At 52.3% G+C, this 20,644-nt stretch overlaps 1 protein-coding gene across 1 annotated transcript in view; it reads left to right on the top strand.

Moving 5' to 3' along the window:
* Positions 1 to 20,644, top strand: part of LOC144952836 (sodium-dependent dopamine transporter-like) — a 50,834-nt gene that overhangs the window by 9,594 nt on the left and 20,596 nt on the right. The window contains exons 6-10 of the mRNA XM_078883305.1: positions 714 to 817; positions 3,003 to 3,127; positions 8,871 to 8,983; positions 9,288 to 9,416; positions 19,904 to 20,003. Of these exons, the coding sequence (XP_078739431.1) occupies positions 714 to 817; positions 3,003 to 3,127; positions 8,871 to 8,983; positions 9,288 to 9,416; positions 19,904 to 20,003 (571 nt within the window). The remainder of the gene's footprint in view (positions 1 to 713; positions 818 to 3,002; positions 3,128 to 8,870; positions 8,984 to 9,287; positions 9,417 to 19,903; positions 20,004 to 20,644) is intronic.

Raw genomic sequence — 20,644 nt, 5'->3', positions numbered from 1 at the left:
GTGTGTCTATAGGTGTGACTTGCTAACAGCACTTGCCCCTCCAGCCTGCTAGAGGCTACACGGGGGACCTTTATCTGTGTATCTATAGGTGTGACCTGCTAACAGCACTTTCCCCTCCAGCCTGCTAGAGGCTACACGGGGGACCTTTGTCTGTGTATCTATAGGTGTGACCTGCTAACAGCACTTGCCCCTCCAGCCTGCTAGAGGCTACACGGGGGACCTTTATCTGTGTGTCTATAGGTGTGACTTGCTAACAGCACTTGCCCCTCCAGCCTGCTAGAGGCTACACAGGGGACCTTTATCTGTGTGTCTATAGGTGTGACTTGCTAACAGCACTTGCCCCTCCAGCCTGCTAGAGGCTACACGGGGGACCTTTATCTGTGTATCTATAGGTGTGACCTGCTAACAGCACTTTCCCCTCCAGCCTGCTAGAGGCTACACGGGGGACCTTTGTCTGTGTATCTATAGGTGTGACCTGCTAACAGCACTTGCCCCTCCAGCCTGCTAGAGGCTACACGGGGGACCTTTATCTGTGTGTCTATAGGTGTGACTTGCTAACAGCACTTGCCCCTCCAGCCTGCTAGAGGCTACACGGGGGACCTTTATCTGTGTGTCTATAGGTGTGACTTGCTAACAGCACTTGCCCTTCCAGCCTGCTAGAGGCTACGTGGCTGGCGTTTGGAACTTTTGTCTTTTTGGGGTTGGCGGTGCAGGTTTGGATTGACGCGGCCACGCAGATCTGCTACTCGTTGGGTGTCGGCTTCGGGGTCCTCATCGCCTTCGCCAGCTACAACAAGCCCAGCAACAACTGCTTCAGGTGACGAGGCAGCAGCAGGCCCAGGGCTCGAACCCAGACCCTCAGTGTCTCTGGCTTAGTGACCCCACTGAGAGAGAGACACCCAGACCCAGGGCTCGAACCCAGACCCTCAGTGTCTCTGGCTTAGTGACCCCCACTGGGAGAGAGACACCCAGACCCAGGGATTGAACCCAGACCCTCAGTGTCTCTGGCTCAGTGAACCCCCACTGAGAGAGAGACACCCAGACCCAGGGATTGAACCCAGACCCTCAGTGTCTCTGGCTCAGTGACCCCACTGAGAGATCGACACCCAGACCCAGGGATTGAACCCAGACTCTCAGTGTCTCTGGCTTAGTGACCCCCACTGGGAGAGAGACACCCAGACCCAGGGATTGAACCCAGACCCTCAGTGTCTCTGGCTCAGTGAACCCCCACTGAGAGAGAGACACCCAGACCCAGGGATTGAACCCAGACCCTCAGTGTCTCTGGCTCAGTGACCCCACTGAGAGATCGACACCCAGACCCAGGGATTGAACCCAGACTCTCAGTGTCTCTGGCTTAGTGACCCCACTGAGAGAGAGACACCCAGACCCAGGGATTGAACCCAGACCCTCAGTGTCTCTGGCTTAGTGACCCCCACTGGGAGAGAGACACCCAGACCCAGGGATTGAACCCAGACTCTCAGTGTCTCTGGCTTAGTGAACCCCACTGGGAGAGAGACACCCAGACCCAGGGATTGAACCCAGACTCTCAGTGTCTCTGGCTTAGTGACCCCCACTGGGAGAGAGACACCCAGACCCAGGGATTGAACCCAGACTCTCAGTGTCTCTGGCTTAGTGACCCCCACTGGGAGAGAGACACCCAGACCCAGGGATTGAACCCAGACTCTCAGTGTCTCTGGCTTAGTGACCCCACTGAGAGAGAGACACCCAGACCCAGGGATTGAACCCAGACCCTCAGTGTCTCTGGCTCAGTGACCCCACTGAGAGATCGACACCCAGACCCAGGGATTGAACCCAGACCCTCAGTGTCTCTGGCTTAGTGACCCCCACTGGGAGAGAGACACCCAGACCCAGGGATTGAACCCAGACTCTCAGTGTCTCTGGCTTAGTGAACCCCACTGGGAGAGAGACACCCAGACCCAGGGATTGAACCCAGACTCTCAGTGTCTCTGGCTTAGTGACCCCCACTGGGAGAGAGACACCCAGACCCAGGGATTGAACCCAGACTCTCAGTGTCTCTGGCTTAGTGACCCCCACTGGGAGAGAGACACCCAGACCCAGGGATTGAACCCAGACTCTCAGTGTCTCTGGCTTAGTGACCCCACTGAGAGAGAGACACCCAGACCCAGGGATTGAACCCAGACCCTCAGTGTCTCTGGCTTAGTGAACCCCACTGGGAGAGAGACACCCAGACCCAGGGATTGAACCCAGACCCTCAGTGTCTCTGGCTTAGTGAACCCCACTGAGAGAGAGAGAGACACCCAGACCCAGGGCTCGAACCCAGACCATCAGTGTCTCACCATCAATGTCGGTAGTGTAGCAGTGGTTAACGCGACGATTATCTAAACCGGTCTTGGGCCTCCCCTATGTCAACTCAGCCTCAAATGAGTAGCTGGTGTAGCGGTGGTTGTGCAGTAAACATCGTCACTAGAGAGACAAAGGCGGCCGGGTGCGGTGCTGGCCACCCACCCCCTCGTGTGCCGAGCCGGCCTTCAAAGGGGCCACTCGCTAAGAGCACTTGCCCCTGCAGCCTGTTGTAGGCTACACGGGGGACCTTTGCCTGTGTGTCTATAGAGGGCTGCTGCTACTCGCTACTAGCAACACTTGCCCCTACCGCCCTGTTAGAGGCTGCCTGGGGGATCTTTGTCTCTGTCTAAATAACTAACAGCACTTGCCCCTACCGCCCTGCTAGAGGCTACCTGGGGGATCTTTGTCTGTGTCTACCACGTGCCACCACGCACACTTGGTTTGTCACCACGTGACACACTTGGTGTGTCACGTGGTGTTACACGTGTGACGTCACGTGGTGTTACACGTGACGTCACACGTGTAACACCACGTGTGACGTCATGTGGTGTTACACGTGATGTTACACGTGACGTCACACGTGTAACACCACGTGTGACGTCACGTGGTGTTACACGTGATGTTACACGTGGCGTCACACGTGTGGCGTCACGCGCGGTGCGTCACGCGTGTGCCAGGGACGCGATGATCACGAGCGCCATCAACTGCGTGACGAGCTTCTTCTGCGGCTTCGTCGTCTTCTCCGTGCTGGGCTTCATGGCCCAGCGGCACGGCGTGCCCCTGCACAAGGTCGCCACCGACGGTCAGTCGCACACTCACTAGCACACACTAGCATGCACTAGCATACACTAGCATGCACTAGCATGCTAGTGTATGCTAGTGCATGCTAGTGTGTGCTAGTGTGTGCTAGTGTGTGCTAGTGTGTGCTAGTGCATGCTAGTGCATGCTAGTGCATGCACTAGCATGCACTAGCATGCACTAGCACACACTAGGATACACTAGCACACACTAGCATACACTAGCACGCACTAGCATGCACTAGCACACACTAGCACACACTAGCACACACTAGCACACACTAGCACACACTAGCATGCACTAGCACACACTAGCACACACTAGCATGCACTAGCATACACTAGCACACACTAGCACACACTAGCACACACTAGCACACACTAGCACACACTAGCATGCACTAGCACACACTAGCACACACTAGCATGCACTAGCATACACTAGCACACACTAGCACACACTAGCACACACTAGCACACACTAGCATGCACTAGCATACACTAGCACACACTAGCACACACTAGCATGCACTAGCACACACTAGCACACACTAGCATGCACTAGCATACACTAGCACACACTAGCACACACTAGCACACACTAGCACACACTAGCATGCACTAGCACACACTAGCACACACTAGCATGCACTAGCATACACTAGCATACACTAGCATGCACTAGCACACACTAGCATACACTAGCACGCACTAGCATGCACTAGCACACACTAGCACACACTAGCACACACTAGCATGCACTAGCATACACTAGCATACACTAGCATGCACTAGCACACACTAGCATACACTAGCATGCACTAGCATGCACTAGCATACACTAGCATACACTAGCATACACTAGCATACACTAGCATGCACTAGCATGCACTAGCATACACTAGCATACACTAGCATGCACTAGCATGCACTAGCATACACTAGCATACACTAGCATACACTAGCATGCACTAGCATACACTAGCATGCACTAGCATACACTAGCATACACTAGCATACACTAGCATGCACTAGCATGCACTAGCATACACTAGCATGCACTAGCATACACTAGCATACACTAGCATGCACTAGCATGCACTAGCATACACTAGCACACACTAGCATACACTAGCATGCACTAGCATACACTAGCACACACTAGGATACACTAGCACACACTAGCATACACTAGCATACACTAGCATACACTAGCATACACTAGCATGCACTAGCATACACTAGCATGCACTAGCATACACTAGCACACACTAGCACACACTAGCATGCACTAGCATGCACTAGCATACACTAGCACACACTAGCACACACTAGCATGCACTAGCATACACTAGCACACACTAGCACACACTAGCATGCACTAGCATACACTAGCATACACTAGCATACACTAGCATGCACTAGCATACACTAGCATACACTAGCACACACTAGCATACACTAGCATACACTAGCATACACTAGCACACACTAGCACACACTAGCATGCACTAGCATACACTAGCATACACTAGCACACACTAGCACACACTAGCATGCACTAGCATGCACTAGCATACACTAGCACACACTAGCACACACTAGCATGCACTAGCATACACTAGCACACACTAGCACACACTAGCATGCACTAGCATACACTAGCATACACTAGCATGCACTAGCATACACTAGCATGCACTAGCATACACTAGCATACACTAGCACACACTAGCATACACTAGCATACACTAGCATACACTAGCACACACTAGCATGCACTAGCATGCACTAGCATGCACTAGCACACACTAGCACACACTAGGATACACTAGCACACACTAGCATACACTAGCACACACTAGCACACACTAGCATACACTAGCACACACTAGCACACACTAGCATGCACTAGCATGCACTAGCATACACTAGCATGCACTAGCATGCACTAGCATGCACTAGCATGCACTAGCACACACTAGCACACACTAGGATACACTAGCACACACTAGCATACACTAGCATGCACTAGCACGCACTAGCATGCACTAGCATGCACTAGCACGCACTAGCACGCACTAGCATGCACTAGCATACACTAGCATGCACTAGCATACACTAGCATACACTAGCATGCACTAGCATACACTAGCATGCACTAGCATGCACTAGCATACACTAGCATGCACTAGCATACACTAGCATACACTAGCATGCACTAGCATGCACTAGCATGCACTAGCACACACTAGCATGCACTAGCACGCACTAGCACACACTAGCATGCACTAGCATACACTAGCATGCACTAGCATACACTAGCACGCACTAGCATACACTAGCATACACTAGCATGCACTAGCATACACTAGCATGCACTAGCACACACTAGCATGCACTAGCACGCACTAGCACGCACTAGCATACACTAGCATGCACTAGCATACACTAGCATGCACTAGCATACACTAGCATGCACTAGCACACACGCACACTCACTAGCATACACTAGCATACACTAGCATACACTAGCATGCTAGTGCATGCTAGTGCATGCTAGTGCATGCACTAGCATGCACTAGCACACACGCACACTCACTAGCATACACTAGCATGCACTAGCACGCTAGTGCATGCTAGTGCATGCTAGTGCATGCACTAGCATGCACTAGCACACACGCACACTCACTAGCATACACTAGCATGCACTAGCACGCTAGTGCATGCTAGTGCATGCACTAGCATGCACTAGCACACACGCACACTCACTAGCATACACTAGCATGCACTAGCACGCTAGTGCATGCTAGTGTATGCTAGTGCATGCACTAGCATGCACTAGCACACACGCACACTCACTAGCATACACTAGCATGCACTAGCACGCTAGTGCATGCTAGTGTATGCTAGTGCATGCACTAGCATGCACTAGCACACACGCACACTCACTAGCATACACTAGCATGCACTAGCACGCTAGTGCATGCTAGTGCATGCACTAGCATGCACTAGCACACACGCACACTCACTAGCATACACTAGCATACACTAGCATACACTAGCGTGCTAGTGAGTGTGCGTGTGTGCTAGTGCATGCTAGTGCATGCACTAGCATGCACTAGCGTGCTAGTGCATGCTAGTGTATGCTAGTGAGTGTGCGTGTGTGCTAGTGTATGCTAGTGTATGCTAGTGTATGCTAGTGTGTGCTAGTGTATGCTAGTGCATGCTAGTGCATGCACTAGCATGCACTAGCATGCACTAGCACACACGCACACTCACTAGCATACACTAGCATACACTAGCATACACTAGCGTGCTAGTGCATGCTAGTGTATGCTAGTGTATGCTAGTGTATGCTAGTGAGTGTGCGTGTGTGCTAGTGCATGCTAGTGCATGCTAGTGCATGCACTAGCATGCACTAGCATACACTAGCACACACTAGCATACACTAGCATACACTAGCATACACTAGCATGCTAGTGCATGCTAGTGCATGCTAGTGCATGCACTAGCATGCACTAGCACACACGCACACTCACTAGCATACACTAGCATGCACTAGCACGCTAGTGCATGCTAGTGCATGCACTAGCATGCACTAGCACACACGCACACTCACTAGCATACACTAGCATGCACTAGCACGCTAGTGTATGCTAGTGTATGCTAGTGTATGCTAGTGAGTGTGCGTGTGTGCTAGTGCATGCTAGTGCATGCTAGTGCATGCTAGTGCATGCTAGTGTGTGCACTAGCATGCACTAGCATACACTAGCACACACTAGCATACACTAGCATACACTAGCATACACTAGCATGCTAGTGCATGCTAGTGCATGCTAGTGCATGCACTAGCATGCACTAGCACACACACACACTCACTAGCATACACTAGCATGCACTAGCACGCTAGTGCATGCTAGTGCATGCACTAGCATGCACTAGCACACACGCACACTCACTAGCATACACTAGCATGCACTAGCACGCTAGTGCATGCTAGTGCATGCACTAGCATGCACTAGCACACACGCACACTCACTAGCATACACTAGCACACACTAGCATGCACTAGCATACACTAGCATACACTAGCATGCTAGTGCATGCTAGTGCATGCTAGTGCATGCACTAGCATGCACTAGCATGCACTAGCACACACGCACACTCACTAGCATACACTAGCATGCACTAGCACGCTAGTGCATGCTAGTGCATGCACTAGCATGCACTAGCACACACGCACACTCACTAGCATACACTAGCACACACTAGCATGCACTAGCATACACTAGCATACACTAGCATGCTAGTGCATGCTAGTGCATGCTAGTGCATGCACTAGCATGCACTAGCACACACGCACACTCACTAGCATACACTAGCATGCACTAGCACACACGCACACTCACTAGCATACACTAGCATGCACTAGCACGCTAGTGCATGCTAGTGCATGCACTAGCATGCACTAGCACACACGCACACTCACTAGCATACACTAGCATACACTAGCACGCTAGTGCATGCTAGTGCATGCACTAGCATGCACTAGCACACACGCACACTCACTAGCATACACTAGCATGCACTAGCACGCTAGTGCATGCTAGTGCATGCACTAGCATGCACTAGCACACACGCACACTCACTAGCATACACTAGCATGCACTAGCACGCTAGTGCATGCTAGTGCATGCACTAGCATGCACTAGCACACACGCACACTCACTAGCATACACTAGCATGCACTAGCACGCTAGTGCATGCTAGTGCATGCACTAGCATGCACTAGCACACACGCACACTCACTAGCATACACTAGCACACACTAGCATGCACTAGCATACACTAGCATACACTAGCATGCTAGTGCATGCTAGTGCATGCACTAGCATGCACTAGCACACACGCACACTCACTAGCATACACTAGCATGCACTAGCACGCTAGTGCATGCTAGTGCATGCACTAGCATGCACTAGCACACACGCACACTCACTAGCATACACTAGCACACACTAGCATGCACTAGCATACACTAGCATACACTAGCATGCTAGTGCATGCTAGTGCATGCACTAGCATGCACTAGCACACACGCACACTCACTAGCATACACTAGCATGCACTAGCACGCTAGTGCATGCTAGTGCATGCACTAGCATGCACTAGCACACACGCACACTCACTAGCATACACTAGCACACACTAGCATGCACTAGCATACACTAGCATACACTAGCATGCTAGTGCATGCTAGTGCATGCACTAGCATGCACTAGCACACACGCACACTCACTAGCATACACTAGCATGCACTAGCACGCTAGTGCATGCTAGTGCATGCACTAGCATGCACTAGCACACACGCACACTCACTAGCATACACTAGCATACACTAGCATGCACTAGCATACACTAGCATGCACTAGCGTGCTAGTGTATGCTAGTGCATACACTAGCACGCACTAGCACACATTATGGCGGAGGGGCAGAGAATAAGTTATACCATGCTCATTATCATACGCATGTATTAGCATAAATTATAATAAATTATAATAAATTATTAATGTATTGATTATGATACATTCTAATAAATTACACCGATATACATTTTCCTAATGTGCCGAGTGTTGTTGTGTGTTATGTGGTTGTTGTTGTGTGTTGTGTTGTTGTTTGGTTGTTGTTGTTGTTGTGGTTGTGGTGTGTTGTGTTGTGGTTGTTGTTGTGTGTTGTCTGTGCCAGGTGCGGGCCTGGTGTTTGTGATCTACCCCGAAGCCATCGCCACGCTGCCTGTAGCCCCAGCCTGGTCACTCATCTTCTTCATCATGCTGCTCGCTCTGGGCCTGGATAGCGCGGTGATTACTACTCACCACTCACTCACCACTCACTCACCACACACTCACCACACACTCACCACACACTCACCACACACTCACCACTCACTCACCACCTACTCACCACACCTATTCACCACCCACTCACCACCACCATCACCTACTCACCACCACCTACTCACCACCACCTACTCACCACCTATTCACCACCCACTCACCACCACCACCCACCACCACCTACTCACCACCTACTCACCACCACCTACTCACCACCTACTCACCACCCACTCACCACCTCCTCACCCCCCCCCCCCCCCCCCCCCAGATGGGAGGGCTGGAGGCGGTGCTGACCGGCCTCTCCGACGAGTTCCCCGTGCTGCGTCGACGACGGAAACTCTTCACGCTCGTCCTGGTCATGCTCGACTTTAGTGTCGCCCTCTTGTCCATCACCAAGGTGGCTCGCTCACTCACTCAGTCACTCACTCAGTCACCCACTCACTCACTCACTCAGTCACTCAGTCACTCACTCAGTCACTCACTCAGTCACCCACTCACTCACTCACTCAGTCACTCAGTCACTCACTCAGTCACTCACTCAGTCACTCGCTCAGTCACTCACTCGCTCACTCACTCAATCACTCAGTCACTCGCTCATTCACGCTCATCCTGGTCATGATCGACTTCAGTGTCGCCCTCTTGTCCATCACCAAGGTGGCTCGCTCACTCACTCAGTCACTCACTCAGTCACTCACTCACTCACTCAGTCACTCACTCAGTCACTCACTCAGTCACCCACTCACTCAGTCACTCACTCAGTCACTCACTCAGTCACTCACTCACTCAGTCACTCACTCACTCACTCAGTCACTCGCTCAGTCACTCAGTCACTCACTCAGTCACTCACTCAGTCACTCGCTCAGTCACTCACTCGCTCACTCACTCAGTCACTCAGTCACTCGCTCATTCACGCTCATCCTGGTCATGATCGACTTCAGTGTCGCCCTCTTGTCCATCACCAAGGTGGCTCGCTCACTCACTCAGTCACTCACTCAGTCACTCACTCACTCACTCAGTCACTCACTCAGTCACTCACTCAGTCACCCACTCACTCACTCACTCAGTCACTCACTCAGTCACTCAGTCAGTCACTCACTCACTCAGTCACTCACTCACTCACTCAGTCACTCGCTCAGTCACTCAGTCACTCAGTCACTCACTCACTCAGTCACTCGCTCAGTCACTCACTCGCTCACTCACTCAGTCACTCAGTCACTCGCTCATTCACGCTCATCCTGGTCATGATCGACTTCAGTGTCGCCCTCTTGTCCATCACCAAGGTGGCTCGCTCACTCACTCAGTCACTCACTCAGTCAGTCAGTCAGTCACTCACTCACACACTCACTCAGTCACTCACTCAGTCACTCACTCAGTCACTCACTCAGTCACCCACTCACTCACTCAGTCACTCACTCAGTCACTCAGTCACTCACTCAGTCACTCACTCACTCACTCAGTCACTCGCTCAGTCACTCAGTCACTCACTCAGTCACTCACTCAGTCACTCGCTCAGTCACTCACTCGCTCACTCACTCAGTCACTCAGTCACTCGCTCATTCACGCTCATCCTGGTCATGATCGACTTCAGTGTCGCCCTCTTGTCCATCACCAAGGTGGCTCGCTCACTCACTCAGTCACTCACTCAGTCACTCACTCACTCAGTCACTCACTCAGTCACTCACTCAGTCACTCACTCAGTCACCCACTCACTCACTCACTCAGTCACTCACTCAGTCACTCACTCACTCACTCAGTCACTCACTCACTCAGTCACTCGCTCAGTCACTCAGTCACTCAGTCACTCACTCAGTCACTCACTCAGTCACTCGCTCAGTCACTCACTCGCTCACTCACTCAGTCACTCAGTCACTCGCTCATTCACGCTCATCCTGGTCATGATCGACTTCAGTGTCGCCCTCTTGTCCATCACCAAGGTGGCTCGCTCACTCACTCAGTCACTCACTCAGTCAGTCAGTCACTCACTCACACACTCACTCAGTCACTCACTCACTCACTCAGTCACCCACTCACTCACTCACTCAGTCACTCACTCAGTCACTCACTCACTCACTCACTCACTCAGTCACTCACTCACTCACTCAGTCACTCGCTCAGTCACTCAGTCACTCAGTCACTCACTCAGTCACTCACTCAGTCACTCGCTCAGTCACTCACTCGCTCACTCACTCAGTCACTCAGTCACTCGCTCATTCACGCTCATCCTGGTCATGATCGACTTCAGTGTCGCCCTCTTGTCCATCACCAAGGTGGCTCGCTCACTCACTCAGTCACTCACTCAGTCAGTCAGTCACTCACTCACACACTCACTCAGTCACTCACTCACTCACTCAGTCACTCAGTCACTCAGTCACTCAGTCACTCACCCACTCACTCACTCAGTCAGTCACTCGCTCGCTCGCTCGCTCGCTCACTCACTCACCCACTCACTCACTCACTCATTCACGCTCGTCCTGGTCATGCTCGACTTCAGTGTCGCCCTCTTATCCATCACCAAGGTCGCTCACTCGCTCACTCAGTCACTCACTCAGTCAGTCAGTCAGTCACTCACTCACACACTCACTCAGTCACTCACTCACTCAGTCACTCAGTCACTCACTCACTCACTCAGTCACTCAGTCACTCATTCACTCACTCAGTCACTCACTCAGTCACTCGCTCAGTCACTCACTCGCTCACTCACTCAGTCACTCAGTCAGTCGCTCGCTCGCTCGCTCACTCACTCACCCTCACTCACTCACTCACTCACTCATTCACGCTCGTCCTGGTCATGCTCGACTTCAGTGTCGCCCTCTTATCCATCACCAAGGTCGCTCACTCGCTCACTCAGTCACTCACTCAGTCAGTCAGTCAGTCACTCACACACTCACTCAGTCACTCACTCACTCAGTCACTCAGTCACTCACTCACTCACTCAGTCACTCAGTCACTCAGTCACTCATTCACTCACTCAGTCACTCACTCAGTCACTCGCTCAGTCACTCACTCGCTCACTCACTCAGTCACTCAGTCAGTCGCTCGCTCGCTCGCTCACTCACTCACCCACTCACTCACTCACTCACTCATTCACGCTCGTCCTGGTCATGCTCGACTTCAGTGTCGCCCTCTTGTCCATCACCAAGGTCGCTCACTCGCTCACTCAGTCACTCACTCAGTCACTCAGTCACTCACTCACTCAGTCACTCACTCACTCACTCAGTCACTCGCTCAGTCACTCAGTCACTCAGTCACTCACTCAGTCACTCACTCAGTCACTCGCTCAGTCACTCACTCGCTCACTCACTCAGTCACTCAGTCACTCGCTCATTCACGCTCATCCTGGTCATGATCGACTTCAGTGTCGCCCTCTTGTCCATCACCAAGGTGGCTCGCTCACTCACTCAGTCACTCACTCAGTCACTCACTCACTCACTCAGTCACTCACTCAGTCACTCACTCAGTCACTCACTCAGTCACCCACTCACTCACTCACTCAGTCACTCACTCAGTCACTCACTCACTCACTCAGTCACTCACTCACTCACTCAGTCACTCGCTCAGTCACTCAGTCACTCAGTCACTCACTCAGTCACTCACTCAGTCACTCGCTCAGTCACTCACTCGCTCACTCACTCAGTCACTCAGTCACTCGCTCATTCACGCTCATCCTGGTCATGATCGACTTCAGTGTCGCCCTCTTGTCCATCACCAAGGTGGCTCGCTCACTCACTCAGTCACTCACTCAGTCAGTCAGTCACTCACTCACACACTCACTCAGTCACTCACTCACTCACTCACTCAGTCACCCACTCACTCACTCACTCACTCAGTCACTCACTCAGTCACTCACTCACTCACTCACTCACTCACTCAGTCACTCACTCACTCAGTCACTCGCTCAGTCACTCAGTCACTCAGTCACTCACTCAGTCACTCACTCAGTCACTCGCTCAGTCACTCACTCGCTCACTCACTCAGTCACTCAGTCACTCGCTCATTCACGCTCATCCTGGTCATGATCGACTTCAGTGTCGCCCTCTTGTCCATCACCAAGGTGGCTCGCTCACTCACTCAGTCACTCACTCAGTCAGTCAGTCACTCACTCACACACTCACTCAGTCACTCACTCACTCACTCAGTCACTCAGTCACTCAGTCACTCACCCACTCACTCACTCAGTCAGTCACTCGCTCGCTCGCTCGCTCACTCACTCACCCACTCACTCACTCATTCACGCTCGTCCTGGTCATGCTCGACTTCAGTGTCGCCCTCTTATCCATCACCAAGGTCGCTCACTCGCTCACTCAGTCACTCACTCAGTCAGTCAGTCAGTCACTCACTCACACACTCACTCAGTCACTCACTCACTCAGTCACTCAGTCACTCACTCACTCACTCAGTCACTCAGTCACTCATTCACTCACTCAGTCACTCACTCAGTCACTCGCTCAGTCACTCACTCGCTCACTCACTCAGTCACTCAGTCAGTCGCTCGCTCGCTCGCTCACTCACTCACCCACTCACTCACTCACTCACTCATTCACGCTCGTCCTGGTCATGCTCGACTTCAGTGTCGCCCTCTTGTCCATCACCAAGGTCGCTCACTCGCTCACTCAGTCACTCACTCAGTCACTCAGTCACTCACTCACTCAGTCACTCACTCACTCACTCAGTCACTCGCTCAGTCACTCAGTCACTCAGTCACTCACTCAGTCACTCACTCAGTCACTCGCTCAGTCACTCACTCGCTCACTCACTCAGTCACTCAGTCACTCGCTCATTCACGCTCATCCTGGTCATGATCGACTTCAGTGTCGCCCTCTTGTCCATCACCAAGGTGGCTCGCTCACTCACTCAGTCACTCACTCAGTCAGTCAGTCAGTCACTCACTCACACACTCACTCAGTCACTCACTCACTCACTCACTCACTCACTCACTCAGTCACTCACTCACTCAGTCACTCAGTCACTCAGTCACTCATTCACTCACTCAGTCACTCACTCACTCACTCACCCACTCACTCACTCACTCACTCAGTCAGTCACTCGCTCGCTCGCTCGCTCACTCACTCACCCACTCACTCACTCACTCATTCACGCTCGTCCTGGTCATGCTCGACTTCAGTGTCGCCCTCTTGTCCATCACCAAGGTCGCTCACTCGCTCACTCAGTCACTCACTCAGTCAGTCAGTCAGTCACTCACTCACACACTCACTCAGTCACTCACTCACTCAGTCACTCAGTCACTCACTCACTCACTCACTCAGTCACTCAGTCACTCATTCACTCACTCAGTCACTCACTCACTCACTCACTCACTCACCCACTCAGTCACCCACTCACTCACTCAGTCACTCACTCAGTCACTCAGTCACTCACTCACTCACTCAGTCACTCACTCACTCACTCAGTCACTCGCTCAGTCACTCAGTCACTCACTCAGTCACTCACTCAGTCACTCGCTCAGTCACTCACTCGCTCACTCACTCAGTCACTCAGTCACTCGCTCATTCACGCTCATCCTGGTCATGATCGACTTCAGTGTCGCCCTCTTGTCCATCACCAAGGTGGCTCGCTCACTCACTCAGTCACTCACTCAGTCACTCACTCACTCACTCAGTCACTCACTCAGTCACTCACTCAGTCACTCACTCAGTCACCCACTCACTCACTCACTCAGTCACTCACTCAGTCACTCACTCACTCACTCAGTCACTCACTCACTCAGTCACTCGCTCAGTCACTCAGTCACTCAGTCACTCACTCAGTCACTCACTCAGTCACTCGCTCAGTCACTCACTCGCTCACTCACTCAGTCACTCAGTCACTCGCTCATTCACGCTCATCCTGGTCATGATCGACTTCAGTGTCGCCCTCTTGTCCATCACCAAGGTGGCTCGCTCACTCACTCAGTCACTCACTCAGTCAGTCAGTCACTCACTCACACACTCACTCAGTCACTCACTCACTCACTCACTCAGTCACCCACTCACTCACTCACTCAGTCACTCACTCAGTCACTCACTCACTCACTCACTCAGTCACTCACTCACTCAGTCACTCGCTCAGTCACTCAGTCACTCAGTCACTCACTCAGTCACTCACTCAGTCACTCGCTCAGTCACTCACTCGCTCACTCACTCAGTCACTCAGTCACTCGCTCATTCACGCTCATCCTGGTCATGATCGACTTCAGTGTCGCCCTCTTGTCCATCACCAAGGTGGCTCGCTCACTCACTCACTCACACACTCACTCAGTCACTCACTCACTCACTCACTCACTCAGTCACTCACTCACTCAGTCACTCAGTCACTCAGTCACTCATTCACTCACTCAGTCACTCACTCACTCACTCACCCACTCACTCACTCACTCACTCAGTCAGTCACTCGCTCGCTCGCTCGCTCGCTCACTCACTCACCCACTCACTCACTCACTCATTCACGCTCGTCCTGGTCATGCTCGACTTCAGTGTCGCCCTCTTGTCCATCACCAAGGTCGCTCACTCGCTCACTCAGTCACTCACTCAGTCAGTCAGTCAGTCACTCACTCACACACTCACTCAGTCACTCACTCACTCAGTCACTCAGTCACTCACTCACTCAGTCACTCAGTCACTCAGTCACTCATTCACTCACTCAGTCACTCACTCAGTCACTCACTCACTCACTCACCCACTCAGTCACCCACTCACTCACTCAGTCACTCACTCAGTCACTCAGTCACTCACTCACTCAGTCACTCACTCACTCACTCAGTCACTCGCTCAGTCACTCAGTCACTCACTCAGTCACTCACTCAGTCACTCGCTCAGTCACTCACTCGCTCACTCACTCAGTCACTCAGTCACTCGCTCATTCACGCTCATCCTGGTCATGATCGACTTCAGTGTCGCCCTCTTGTCCATCACCAAGGTGGCTCGCTCACTCACTCAGTCACTCACTCAGTCACTCACTCACTCACTCAGTCACTCACTCAGTCACTCACTCAGTCACTCACTCAGTCACCCACTCACTCACTCAGTCACTCACTCAGTCACTCACTCACTCACTCAGTCACTCACTCACTCAGTCACTCGCTCAGTCACTCAGTCACTCAGTCACTCACTCAGTCACTCACTCAGTCACTCGCTCAGTCACTCACTCGCTCACTCACTCAGTCACTCAGTCACTCGCTCATTCACGCTCATCCTGGTCATGATCGACTTCAGTGTCGCCCTCTTGTCCATCACCAAGGTGGCTCGCTCACTCACTCAGTCACTCACTCAGTCAGTCAGTCACTCACTCACACACTCACTCAGTCACTCACTCACTCACTCAGTCACCCACTCACTCACTCAGTCACTCACTCAGTCACTCACTCACTCACTCACTCAGTCACTCACTCACTCACTCAGTCACTCGCTCAGTCACTCAGTCACTCAGTCACTCACTCAGTCACTCACTCAGTCACTCGCTCAGTCACTCACTCGCTCACTCACTCAGTCACTCAGTCACTCGCTCATTCACGCTCATCCTGGTCATGATCGACTTCAGTGTCGCCCTCTTGTCCATCACCAAGGTGGCTCGCTCACTCACTCAGTCACTCACTCAGTCAGTCAGTCACTCACTCACACACTCACTCAGTCACTCACTCACTCACTCAGTCACTCAGTCACTCAGTCACTCAGTCACTCACCCACTCACTCACTCAGTCAGTCACTCGCTCGCTCGCTCGCTCGCTCACTCACTCACCCACTCACTCACTCACTCATTCACGCTCGTCCTGGTCATGCTCGACTTCAGTGTCGCCCTCTTATCCATCACCAAGGTCGCTCACTCGCTCACTCAGTCACTCACTCAGTCAGTCAGTCAGTCACTCACTCACACACTCACTCAGTCACTCACTCACTCAGTCACTCAGTCACTCACTCACTCACTCAGTCACTCAGTCACTCATTCACTCACTCAGTCACTCACTCAGTCACTCGCTCAGTCACTCACTCGCTCACTCACTCAGTCACTCAGTCAGTCGCTCGCTCGCTCGCTCACTCACTCACCCACTCACTCACTCACTCACTCATTCACGCTCGTCCTGGTCATGCTCGACTTCAGTGTCGCCCTCTTATCCATCACCAAGGTCGCTCACTCGCTCACTCAGTCACTCACTCAGTCAGTCAGTCAGTCACTCACACACTCACTCAGTCACTCACTCACTCAGTCACTCAGTCACTCACTCACTCACTCAGTCACTCAGTCACTCAGTCACTCATTCACTCACTCAGTCACTCACTCAGTCACTCGCTCAGTCACTCACTCGCTCACTCACTCAGTCACTCAGTCAGTCGCTCGCTCGCTCGCTCACTCACTCACCCACTCACTCACTCACTCACTCATTCACGCTCGTCCTGGTCATGCTCGACTTCAGTGTCGCCCTCTTGTCCATCACCAAGGTCGCTCACTCGCTCACTCAGTCACTCACTCAGTCACTCAGTCACTCACTCACTCAGTCACTCACTCACTCACTCAGTCACTCGCTCAGTCACTCAGTCACTCAGTCACTCACTCAGTCACTCACTCAGTCACTCGCTCAGTCACTCACTCGCTCACTCACTCAGTCACTCAGTCACTCGCTCATTCACGCTCATCCTGGTCATGATCGACTTCAGTGTCGCCCTCTTGTCCATCACCAAGGTGGCTCGCTCACTCACTCAGTCACTCACTCAGTCACTCACTCACTCAGTCACTCACTCAGTCACTCACTCAGTCACTCACTCAGTCACCCACTCACTCACTCACTCAGTCACTCACTCAGTCACTCACTCACTCACTCAGTCACTCACTCACTCACTCAGTCACTCGCTCAGTCACTCAGTCACTCAGTCACTCACTCAGTCACTCACTCAGTCACTCGCTCAGTCACTCACTCGCTCACTCACTCAGTCACTCAGTCACTCGCTCATTCACGCTCATCCTGGTCATGATCGACTTCAGTGTCGCCCTCTTGTCCATCACCAAGGTGGCTCGCTCACTCACTCAGTCACTCACTCAGTCAGTCAGTCACTCACTCACACACTCACTCAGTCACTCACTCACTCACTCACTCAGTCACCCACTCACTCACTCACTCAGTCACTCACTCAGTCACTCACTCACTCACTCACTCACTCACTCACTCACTCAGTCACTCGCTCAGTCACTCAGTCACTCAGTCACTCACTCAGTCACTCACTCAGTCACTCGCTCAGTCACTCACTCGCTCACTCACTCAGTCACTCAGTCACTCGCTCATTCACGCTCATCCTGGTCATGATCGACTTCAGTGTCGCCCTCTTGTCCATCACCAAGGTGGCTCGCTCACTCACTCAGTCACTCACTCAGTCAGTCAGTCACTCACTCACACACTCACTCAGTCACTCACTCACTCACTCAGTCACTCAGTCACTCAGTCACTCAGTCACTCACCCACTCACTCACTCAGTCAGTCACTCGCTCGCTCGCTCGCTCGCTCACTCACTCACTCACCCACTCACTCACTCACTCATTCACGCTCGTCCTGGTCATGCTCGACTTCAGTGTCGCCCTCTTATCCATCACCAAGGTCGCTCACTCGCTCACTCAGTCACTCACTCAGTCAGTCAGTCAGTCACTCACTCACACACTCACTCAGTCACTCACTCACTCAGTCACTCAGTCACTCACTCACTCACTCAGTCACTCAGTCACTCATTCACTCACTCAGTCACTCACTCAGTCACTCGCTCAGTCACTCACTCGCTCACTCACTCAGTCACTCAGTCAGTCGCTCGCTCGCTCGCTCACTCACTCACCCACTCACTCACTCACTCACTCATTCACGCTCGTCCTGGTCATGCTCGACTTCAGTGTCGCCCTCTTGTCCATCACCAAGGTCGCTCACTCGCTCACTCAGTCACTCACTCAGTCACTCAGTCACTCACTCACTCAGTCACTCACTCACTCACTCAGTCACTCGCTCAGTCACTCAGTCACTCAGTCACTCACTCAGTCACTCACTCAGTCACTCGCTCAGTCACTCACTCGCTCACTCACTCAGTCACTCAGTCACTCGCTCATTCACGCTCATCCTGGTCATGATCGACTTCAGTGTCGCCCTCTTGTCCATCACCAAGGTGGCTCGCTCACTCACTCAGTCACTCACTCAGTCAGTCAGTCAGTCAGTCACTCACTCACACACTCACTCAGTCACTCACTCACTCACTCACTCAGTCACTCACTCACTCAGTCACTCAGTCACTCAGTCACTCATTCACTCACTCAGTCACTCACTCACTCACTCACCCACTCACTCACTCACTCAGTCAGTCACTCGCTCGCTCGCTCACTCACTCACCCACTCACTCACTCACTCATTCACGCTCGTCCTGGTCATGCTCGACTTCAGTGTCGCCCTCTTGTCCATCACCAAGGTCGCTCACTCGCTCACTCAGTCACTCACTCAGTCAGTCAGTCAGTCACTCACTCACACACTCACTCAGTCACTCACTCACTCAGTCACTCAGTCACTCACTCACTCAGTCACTCAGTCACTCAGTCACTCATTCACTCACTCAGTCACTCACTCAGTCACTCACTCACTCACCCACTCACTCACTCAGTCAGTCGCTCGCTCGCTCGCTCGCTCACTCACCCACTCACTCACTCACTCACTCATTCACGCTCGTCCTGGTCATGCTCGACTTCAGTGTCGCCCTCTTGTCCATCACCAAGGTCGCTCACTCGCTCACTCAGTCACTCACTCAGTCAGTCAGTCACTCACACACTCACTCACTCATTCACTCACTCACTCACTCGCTCATTCACTCATTCACCCGCCCCCCCGTGACCCTTGTGACCCCCCGTGACCTCCCCGTGACCCCGTGACCCCAGGGCGGCATCTACGTGGTGACGCTGCTGGACCACTACGCTGCCGGCACGGCCATCTTGTTTGGGGTCTTCATGGAGGCCGTGGGGGTGGCCTGGTTCTATGGTAACTTCACCACCAACTTCACCACCAACTTCACCACCAACTTCACCACCAACTTCACCACCAACTTCACCACCAACTTCACCACCAACTTCACCACCAACTTCACCACCAACTTCACCACCAACTTCACCACCAACTTCACCACCAACTTCACCACCAACTTCACCACCAACTTCACCACCAACTTCACCACCAACTTCACCACCAACTTCACCACCAACTTCACCACAAACTTCACCACCAACTTCACCACCAACTTCACCACCAACAACAACATCAACAACTTCACCACCAACAACAACAACAACAACAACATCACCACCAACTTCACCACCAACTTCACCACCAACTTCACCACCAACTTCACCACCAACTTCACCACCAACTTCACCACGAACAACAACATCAACAACTTCACCACCAACAACAACATCAACAACAACAACAACATCACCACCAACTTCACCACCAACTTCACCACCAACTTCACCACCAACTTCACCACCAACTTCACCACCAACTTCACCACCAACTTCACCACCAACTTCACCACCAACAACAACATCAACAACTTCACCACCAACAACAACATCAACAACAACAACAACATCACCACCAACTTCACCACCAACTTCACCACC

This window comes from Lampetra fluviatilis, chromosome 70, assembly GCF_964198595.1.
Source record: "Lampetra fluviatilis chromosome 70, kcLamFluv1.1, whole genome shotgun sequence".
In the NCBI taxonomy this organism is placed as follows: Eukaryota; Metazoa; Chordata; class Hyperoartia; order Petromyzontiformes; family Petromyzontidae; genus Lampetra; species Lampetra fluviatilis.
The sequence above is the reverse complement of the archived record's forward strand: the minus strand, read 5'-3'. Positions and strand labels throughout refer to the sequence as shown.